This window comes from Chanodichthys erythropterus, chromosome 10, assembly GCF_024489055.1.
Source record: "Chanodichthys erythropterus isolate Z2021 chromosome 10, ASM2448905v1, whole genome shotgun sequence".
In the NCBI taxonomy this organism is placed as follows: Eukaryota; Metazoa; Chordata; class Actinopteri; order Cypriniformes; family Xenocyprididae; genus Chanodichthys; species Chanodichthys erythropterus.
Window position 1 is genome coordinate 10,336,373 of NC_090230.1, and position 10,445 is coordinate 10,346,817.

Consider the following 10,445-nt stretch of genomic DNA (forward strand, 5'->3'; position numbering starts at 1 on the left):
TGTGGGGATTTTAATTGTATATGAGGGGATGGATAGTACCCATCTTCCAGCCTCACACAAGCCGCCCAGTCATGCGGCCTGGCTTATAGACTTTTGGGCCGAGCCAAGTTCTCCAGTCTCCGCCGAGCAAAGTTCTCCAGTCTCCGCCGCCGAGCAAAGTTCTCCAGTCTCCGCCGCCGAGCAAAGTTCTCCAGTCTCCGCCGCCGAGCAAAGTTCTCCAGTCTCCGCCGCCGAGCAAAGTTCTCCAGTCTCCGCCGCCGAGCAAAGTTCTCCAGTCTCCGCCGCCGAGCAAAGTTCTCCAGTCTCCGCCGCCGAGCAAAGTTCTCCAGTCTCCGCCGCCGAGCAAAGTTCTCCAGTCTCCGACGCCTACGAGCCCTCAGCTCCAGCCGCCGCCGCCGAGCCCTCAGCTCCAGCCGACGCCGCCGAGCCAGCCGCTCCAGCCGCCGCCGCCGCTCCAGCCGCCGCCGCCGAGCCAGCCGCTCCAGCCGCTCCAGCCGCCGCCGCCGAGCCAGCCGCTCCAGCCGCCGCCGCCGAGCCAGCCGCTCCAGCCGCCGCCGCCGAGCCAGCCGCTCCAGCCGCCGCCGCCGAGCCCTCAGCTCCAGCCGCCGCCGCCGAGCCAGCCGCTCCAGCCGCCGCCGCCGCCGAACCAACTGCTCCTATGAACTGTGTGTCTGAACCCTCCAGCCCAAAGACCGTTTTCCCTCCCTGCCTCCCTCTCCCACCTCCATCCAGTTATGTTTACACGGAACCTCCACCTCAAGCCCCCTCGCCCAGACCTCCACCTCGGACCTCTGGGCGATTACCTACACCCCGGCTCCAACTTCCCTCTGCTCCACCGTTACCCATCTGTCCACCAGCTTCACCAGTATCCATCCTGCCTCCACTCACACCTTGTTCACTCGTCGGCCTGCCCTCCCCTCTGGACTACACTCCTCCGGCTCCGCTCCGTCACTCCGTCCCTCAGTTCCAGTTGGCCTCCTCACTCCCCCCGGTGTTCGTTTTGTTGGCTGTCCTCCTGCTTCCACTGCGGCCTTCTGGAGCCCCGGCTGCGCTTCGGTCGGCGGAGCCTTCGGTTCCGCCATCACCCGCCAGTCCTTCAGCGACGCCTGGGCTCAACGCCTCGAAGGCTTCGGCTCCTGACCCGCCATGGCTGCCCGCTGCACCTGACCCGCCATGGCTGCCCGCTGCACCTGACCCGCCATGTATGCCCGCTGCATGTCTGCCCGCTGCACCTGACCCGCCATGTCTGCCCGCTGCACCTGACCCGCCATGGCTGCCTTCGGCTCCTGACCCACCATGGCTGCCTTTGGCTCCTGACCCGCCATGGCTTTTGAGCCCGCCCTGGAGACCTCCACTCCAGTCTACTCATCCCCCTGCTCCGGTTTGAGGTCTCCAGGGCGCCCGCCCCCCTCCCGGTTGTTACATCTACGGCGCGAGGACGCGCCTACCGGGAGGGGGAGGTACTGTTACAGATCCCTTGTTTCCCTGGACTCCATTTCCCATGATCCTCCTGTTTCGTCACCTGCACTCACTTCCCTCGTCAGCTCCTCATCATCACAGATCACCTGCACCTGGACTCTATCATCTGCACTCCCTTTATAATGCACTCACTCCCTGCACTCCTTGTCCGTTCTCTGTTTATGTTAGCGTTTGTTGGATGTACTCTGCCTTTTTGTTCATTAAAGTATTGTTTGATTGTGGAAATCCGTATCAGCCTCATCTCTACACCAGCAACCGTAACAGTAATGGCCTACTCTCTCTCTCTCTCTCTCTAATACTGTACAAAATTCAATGTGTTTCAATGAAGCGACTCAACGTTCCCTCGTTACTAGTTCTAAAGTGACATTTTAGAGTTAGTAACGGAGGCTTGGTTCAACTGACAACTTGAGTTTTGAATCTGTGGCGGAAGGAAGTAGTCTGCACAAAAGAGGGTTTTAAAGACACTCCGTTGTTGTTCTTATTTATTTACACACTCGTGCCATCGAACTGTTGTATAAACGCAATATCACACTCGTAGCCGTGCCATATGGCTGTATATCAGCACGCTGTGATTACCTACGGCACTCGGCCTGCGGCCTCGTGCCTACGGATGATACAGCCATATTGCACGGCTACTTGTGTGATATTGCTCATATTATATATATATATATATATATATATATATATATATATATATATATATATTGCCGCTCTCTGTCTCTCTCTCTCTCTCTCTCTCTCTCTCTCTCTCTATATATATATATATAATGTACAGTGGGTACGGAAAGTATTCAGACCCCCTTAAATGTTTCACTCTTTGTTATTGTCACAGTTCCCTCGTCTCCAGAACTCCATTTCCCATGATCCTCTTGTCTCCTCACCTGCACTCACTTCCCTCATCAGCTCCTCAGCATCACGGATCACCTGCACCTGTTCCTTATCATCATCACCTCCTATATAATGGACTCACTCCCTTCACTCCTTGTCTGTCCTAAATGTTATATTGAGTATGTCTGGTGTTTCCTTGCGTTGTTCATTAAAGACCCATTGTTATTGTGGAGATCCGTATTTGCCTCGTCTTTACACCAGCTACCGTAACAGAAGGACAGACCAGAACCGTTGTATTTCCACACTGAAGGAATGGGTCTTCTCCTGTTTCCCGAGCCTCCAAAACCTCTCAGGGCGGACGAAAGACTTTGCCATCTGCGGCAGAGTGGTAGGCCGTTGGAGAGGTATGTGGAGGAGTTTTTGGAGGTTTCTTATTTGGTGAGCTGGACTGATGCCTGCCTTAATGCTGTTTTTCTGATGGGACTGGACAAGGACGTTATTCGTTATAATGAACCAGCCTGTAAATTCTCCTTAGTCGATTCCCTGAATGTGATTCTCCTGTTAAATGGTTCTAGTTTTGTAGTAGATAAAGTTCTAAAGAACCAGAGTCCTTGTCCAGCCCCATCAGCAGCTTATCGGGCATCACCAGCTCTGCACATACCGCTTCAACGGTTCTGCCCACTCCTGGCCGCCAGCCGCCGAGCTAGCAGCTCCGGTCCCCGCCGAGCAAGCAGCTCCAATCTCCGCTGAGCAAGCAGCTCCGATCTCCGCCGAGCAAGCTGCGCCAGTCTCCGCCGAGCCAGCTCCTGTACCAGTGGGGCTTCTCATTGTTTATGAGGGAATGAACTGGACCCCTCTTCACACAGCTCCAGCCGCCGCCGCCGAGCAACCCGCTCCAGCCACCGCCACCGAGCAACCCGCTCCAGCCGCCGCCGAGCCCTCCGCTCCAGTCTCAGCCGCCGAGCCCTCCGCTCCAGTCTCAGCCGCCGAGCCCTCCGCTCCAGTCTCAGCCGCCGAGCCCTCCGCTCCAGTCGCCGCCGCCGAGCCCTCCGCTCCAGTCTCAGCCGCCGAGCCCTCCGCTCCAGTCTCAGCCGCCGAGCCCGCCGCTCCATGCTCCAATGCCCATGAGCCCACTCCTGTCCACAAAACCACACCATTCCGCAGTCTCCTGAAGGCCCTCCTTAACCTCCCCAAGTATTTTTTTGGGGGGGGCCAGGTACCCAGGGGTGGGATACAGATGGGTGGGCCGCAAAGTGCACTTGACCCGCTGTGGCTGCCCGCTGCGCCTGACCCGCCATGGCTACCCACTGCGCCTGACCAGCCGTGGCTCATGGACCCGCCCTGGAGACCTCCTCTCCTACCCATGCCTCTCCCTGCACCGGCATGAGGTCTCCAGGGCGCCCACCCCCCCTCCTCGGTGTTACATCTACGGCGCGTGGTCGCGCCTACCGGGAGGGGGCGGTACTGTCACAGTTCCCTCGTCTCCAGAACTCCATTTCCTATGATCCTCTTGTCTCCTCACCTGCACTCACTTCCCTCGTCAGCTCCTCAGCATCACGGATCACCTGCACCTGTTCCTTATCATCATCCCCTCCTATATAATGGACTCACTCCCTTCACTCCTTGTCTGTCCTAAATGTTATATTGAGTATGTCTGGTGTTTCCTTGCGTTGTTCATTAAAGACCCATTGTAATTGTGGAGATCCGTATTTGCCTCGTCTTTACACCAGCTACCGTAACAGTTACATTACAGCCATTTGCTAAAATCATTTATGTTTGTTTTTTTCCTCATTAATGTGCACACAGCACCCCATATTGACAGAAAAACACAGAATTGTTGATATTTTTGGAGATTTATTAAAAAAGAAAAACTGAAATATCACATGGTCCTAAGTATTCAGACCCTTTGCTGTGACGCTCATATATTTAACTCAGGTACTGTCCATTTCTTCTGATCATCCTTGAGATGGTTCTACACCTTCATTTGAGTCCAGCTGTATTTGATTATACTGATTTAACTTGATTAGGAAAGCCACACACCTGTCTATATAAGACCTTACAGCTCACAGTGCATGTCAGAGCAAATGAGAATCATGAGGTCAAAGGAACTGCCTGAAGAGCTCAGAGACAGAATTGTGGCAAGGCACAGATCTGGCCAAGGTTACAAAAATATTCCTGCTGCACTTAAGGTTCCTAAGATCCATAATCCTTAAATGGAAGATGTTTGGGATGACCAGAACCCTTCCTAGAGCTGGACGTCCGGCCAATCTGAGCTATCGGGGGAGAAGAGCCTTGGTGAGAGAGGTAAAGAAGAACCCAAAGATCACTGTGGCTGAGCTCCAGAGATGCAGTCAGAAGATGGGAGGAAGTTGTAGAAAGTCAACCATCACTGCAGCCCTCCACCAGTCGGGGCTTTATGGCAGAGTGGCCCGACGGAAGCCTCTCCTCAGTGCAAGACACATGAAAGCCCGCATGGAGTTTGCCAAGATGGTGAGAAATAAGATTCTCTGGTCTGATAAGACCAAGATAGAACTTTTTTGCCTTAATTCTAAGCGGTATGTGTGGAGAAAACCAGGCACTGCTCATCACCTGTCCAATACAGTCCCAACAGTGAAGCATGGTGGTGGCAGCATCATGCTGTGGGGGTGTTTTTCAGCTGCAGGGACAGGACGACTGGTTGCAATCGAGGGAAAGATGAATGCGGCCAAGTACAGGGATATCCTGGATGAAAACCTTCTCCAGAGTGCTCAGGACCTCAGATTGGGCCGAAGGTTTACCTTCCAACAAGACAATGACCCTAAGCACACAGCTAAAATAGCGAAGGAGTGGCTTCACAACAACTCCGTGACTGTTCTTGAATGGCCCAGCCAGAGCCCTGACTTAAACCCAATTGAGCATCTCTGGAGAGACCTAAAAATGGCTGTCCACCAACGTTTACCATCCAACCTGACCGAACTGGAGAGGATCTGCAAGGAGGAATGGCAGAGGATCCCCAAATCCAGGTGTGAAAAACTTGTTGCATATTTCCCAAAAAGACTCATATGTGTATTAGATCAAAAGTGTGATTCTACAAAATACTGAGCAAAGGGTCTGAACACCATGGAAAATTTCAGTTTTTCTTTTTTAATAAATCTTCAAAAATGTTTTGTGTTTTTCTGTCAACATGGGGTGCTGTGTGTACATTAATGAGGAAAAAAAATGAACTTAAATGATTTTAGCAAATGGCTGCAATATAACAAAGTGAAAAATTTAAGGGGGTCTGAATACTTTCCATACCCACTGTAATATATTTATATATATATATGATTTATTTATTTATTTTCTAGAAGAGAAGGTAATTCCAAAGCATTTAGGTAATGATTTTCTTGGTTTATATAAAAGGTATTGATTAATTATACACCCAGTAAGTGCCAGTTCCTCTTCGCAAATACATTTAAATTCAATTTGTAAATAAGACAAGATTTATGGACAAAGAAAAATTTTATTGAACATCTTTATTTTAAAACTAATGCTAGATTTTTAAACTAAAGACAGACAGACAGACAGACAGACAGACAGATAGATAGATAGATAGATAGATAGATAGATAGATAGATAGATAGATAGATAGATAGATAGACAGACAGACAGACAGACAGACAGACAGACAGACAGACAGACAGACAGACAGACAGACAGACAGACAGATAGATAGATAGATAGATAGATAGATAGATAGATAGATAGATAGATAGATAGATAGATATCATGGAAATGTAAAGATTTTAAAACTGATTTTTATTTTAAAACAAATGCAATTAATGTTTCATAAAACTGCTCACACGTTACTTGAATTTCATCTGTTCACAATTTTATTTATCTAGTTTTCATTCCATAATTCTAACAGTTTGGCTTCCATTTCGAAACTTGATTACATTTTATTTGTAAAGAAAGCCTTCCTTTTGACTTTGTAAAGAAACATTCATTGTAGGGCCTTGTTCATTAAGCACAATTAAAACAAATTTGTGTAAATTGTTCTTATGTAAACTGCTGCATTCAGTTCAACATAATTTGTGTAAATATATTTTTCTATTATTAATACAGAAAATTGCTAATGTTTATGAAAGAGGCCTGATGTTTTGCCATTGTTTGAGATTAACTTTTAGCTCAAGTTAAAATTGGAAAACACAATTCATCAAATAAATCTGATAGTAAAGTTTTGGGCATTTAAGACTTGAAAAACACCTCTAACAACATATGCTGGATGATCATAAACATCATACCATATGCTTGATAGATTTTTTCAAAAGAATAATTCGCTTTGGTGGCTCTTTTTAAAGCACAGCGTGATTTGTCTAAGGCCCCGGAACAATCCGATGTAAGTCAATAGCAGCCTAATAGTCTGCAGCTAATCAGAAAAAAACATTTTACAGTCAGCCTGGAATTGAAATGACAAGAACGCAACACCTGGTTCGCATTTCACTCGATGAGATTTATGATGGGCATGTCTTGGAAAGAAAATAGGCAAAATAATAGAAACATGCTTTGTAATAAATTATAAACTGGTTTGGGGTCTAGCAAAATAAGCCAAACAAATTGTCATACAAGCTGCATGTACATTCTGACCAAACAAAACAACAATCCTAATATGATATGATAAAGAACAAAGCAAAATTTAAGAGAAGGAATGTATTGTGACTCATTAAACTACGGAAAATTTTACTTTTTTTAAATCCGACTCATTCGTCTTCGTGGTGTTCGAAAAACTCATGGCAACAAATGGTAACCATGGTGATGAAGGTCATGAACTCCTGAAAATCGCACTCCGAGTCGCCATCGGTGTCCAAGCTTTCCATCAAACTGTCCATTGTCGCTTGATCTTTCACTTGCTGAGGGAAATAAAGAGAAAAACTTGAGGAATACGAAAATAGATCATTTGGTTAGCATTAACATTTTTAATCTAGTGCTGTCAAATCGATTAATCGCAATTAATCACATTTAGCATGAAAAATTGTGTATGCATATATATACATATATATATATATATATATATATATATATATATATATATATATATATATATATACACACACACATACTCACACACACACACACACAAACATATTTACAAACTTGTTAGATGCGATTAATCGCGATTAATTGATTTGACAGCACTAATTTAATCATAAATATCGGACACAAACTCAATTCTGACAAAAAGCCTTGATTGTAAATCATATTTTCTTAAAATTTCAAGACAAATTATAGTGCAAGTTTTTTAATTACCTCAGTCAGAGTCGGAAATTCATGCGTGAGCAGCTCCTTGAGTTCGCTCTTTTTTAATTTGTACTTGTCGCCTTCTTTCGACGAGTATTTGTGGAAGATCTCAATGATGGTTCCCAGGCAGGTCTCTAAGTCTGACATCTTAATGTAGTCTGGCTTCAACGTTTTCTGGAAGAATTACAATAAGCACAAAAAAAAATGAAATGTTTAAAACCAATTGCAAGCTGTTTAACTTTCCCCCTCAAATGACTGTAAAAGTTTAAGTGTTGGAGCAATTTTATGGACCATTAACTTTCTTTCTGTCTTTCACTTTTGCAAACACATTTCTAGTCATTATGTAGTTAGTTTTGCAATTTCATCTGCAGTTTGGAATGCTTGGAGCAAAATAAGCTGTAAAACATTATAATGACAAAAAAAAAAAAAAACGTAATAGACTTACCAGCAAAGAGTTTGTCAGAATGAGGCGATTCAGAGCAGAGTGAGATGGGAGTCCATTTATAGGTCTGTAACAGAGGGGCCTGTAGCTTTGAGATTCTGACCTGTCAATCACCAGAACTGACCAATCAGCTTCTGACCTTGTTCTCACTCCACTACACACATATTCAGAGTGAGATACAAAGAGATCAACACACACACAAAGTATACCACTTGTGTGGCCAAATTTATAGTAAATAAGCTAGTAAAAAAAAAAAAAAAAATCTGCCTTTGCTATCATGCAGAACTTTCTTTACATGAAAAAATATTAGGCTTTCGTAAACTTGATATTAAGTATGTTTATTGTCTGCATGTTTTTGATGTTTCTTTGGAAACGTGCAGCTTTTGTCTTGTCAGTCTTTTCTAAAGAAATCAAACACAGTCGCCTTTTCTATACATTGGTCGTCTCCCCCTTTCACTTAGGCCATAAGGATATATGTTCACCACTTTTTCCCCCTTTTTTGCTCTTCTTTTGATCTTTCTGGGAAGTTCTGTTGCCCATAAGCGCACACAAGTGTTTTGTTGTCAGGCATCTCGGTGGACGACAATAGTGTGTTTGAGAGGAAGTGAGTGGTGTGGCATGTTAATCAGCCGATCCTTTTCTGTTATAGAATTGGCCAGACGTGTGTCCTAAACACCAGTGGACTATTAAACAGCTTTGACACCGAGACAAACACACTCACACACATTCATTGCACTGAATGACATAATGTAAACTTTAATACATTACTTTTACAGAATAATTGGTAACACTACAATAAGGTCACATTTGTTAACAATAGTTAATATAATATAATATAATATAATATAATATAATATAATATAATATAATATAATATAATATAATATAATATAAAATTTATTATGCATTTATTTAGCATGAGTTACAATATTAAAAGATGGTTATGAATAAGAAAAAGTTAATTTGAATGTTTTTGTTTTATTGCATTCTATTTTACCTATGAATACTTTATAGATATAAATTAGGGCTGCAACCATTAATCGCGATTAATCGTTTGCAAAATAAAAGTCTGTGTTTACGTAATATATATGTATGTGTTCTGTGTATAATAATTATGTATATATAAATACACACACATACAGGTATAAAGTTTAGAAATATATGCATGTATTATAAAAATATATATTTATATATATTTTATATTACATATAAACATAAATATTTTATATATAAATATAACATTTTTCTTAAATATATACATGAATGTGTGTGTATTTATAAATAAATAATTATTATACACAGAACACACACATATATATTACGTAAACACAGACTTTTATTGTGATTTTACAAACTTTTACAAATGATTAATCGCGATTAATCGTTGCAGCCCTAATATAAATATTATTATGTGTTTAGTTGCACTACTATTGTTCTATATGAACAGTGAAATCAGAAGCCATGAAGTCATAGCTCTTATAAAAAATGAAGAGGTGCATGGGAATGCAGTCACGGGGCACTACGATCCTTCAGTCTCCCATCCCACTCCTCCCTGGCTTGTACCCAGTGGGCCGGACGGTTGGCGATTGCCGGACAGGCTTTTTTCCGCCATAATAAATGTGTCTTTGTGGCTTTATATAGGCAGCACAAGCAAACTGTTGTTGACAGCAAACACTGAATCTTGTGTCGGGCTTGCTGTCCTGACGGCCTTTCTCTGGGGTCAGATGGATATAACACCCTGTGAACAAATCAATAATCCATCTCTCTCCATCTCTGTACTCATGTGTTGATTTGTTCATCACATTGCAATCTGGGAGCGTCGTGTGCAATGGACTGCCTCAGATGACTGTTCAATTATGGGTGCTGAATTGTTTTGCCGTGATGAATCAGTGATCTTGATCCAGAAGATGTGTGGGTCAGCTTTTCCTTTTTCTTCAAATGTTCCTAAACAGTTGAAAATTAACTTCAATTAAATAAAAAATTGATTTTAATTCAATAAAAAACTAAAATGAACTAATAAATTAATAAATAAAATAATTATACCATTTTAAACTTAATATTAATGCCCCTAATAATAAAAAAATATTAAATTTAATTAAATAAAAAAAAATAAATAAATAAAATTATACCATTTTAAACTTTTATTAAATTATTAACTATTAAATCAAATTAAATTAAATTAAAAAACTAAAAAATATAAATAAAAAACGAGACCCTTTTAAACTAAATATTAAATTTAATAACAAAATAAATTAATAAAATAATTAACAAATAAAATAACAAAATAATGAGACCCTTTCAAATTTAAGCCTAATATTAAATCAAATTAAAGTAAAATTAAAAAATATTAATTAAAATAATAAAACATATGACGGCCATTAACAGTTTATTTTATTTAATATTAAATCAAATGAAATTAAAATAAATTTTAAAAACAAAA

General features: G+C 42.6%; 1 protein-coding gene across 1 annotated transcript; it reads right to left on the reverse strand.

The window, feature by feature from the left end:
* Positions 1-6,060: 6,060 nt before the first annotated feature.
* On the reverse strand, positions 6,061-8,018 carry s100b (S100 calcium binding protein, beta (neural)). The gene is made up of 3 exons (XM_067398579.1): positions 8,009-8,018; positions 7,573-7,737; positions 6,061-7,175 (listed from the first exon to the last, which is right to left on the reverse strand). The coding sequence occupies exons 2-3, from the start codon at positions 7,708-7,710 to the stop codon at positions 7,026-7,028; spliced, it is 288 nt and encodes a 95-aa protein (XP_067254680.1). The 5' UTR covers positions 7,711-7,737; positions 8,009-8,018; the 3' UTR covers positions 6,061-7,025.
* Positions 8,019-10,445: the final 2,427 nt, after the last annotated feature.

Excerpts from the sequence above, each read along its gene's own strand:
- s100b (XM_067398579.1), bottom strand. The coding sequence starts at position 7,710 with ATGTCAGACTTAGAGACCTGCCTGGGAACCATCATTGAGATCTTCCAC. Across the intron at positions 7,176-7,572 it reads AATTTCCGACTCTGACTGAG|CAAGTGAAAGATCAAGCGAC; the intron begins GTAATTAAAAAA and ends TATTTCCCTCAG.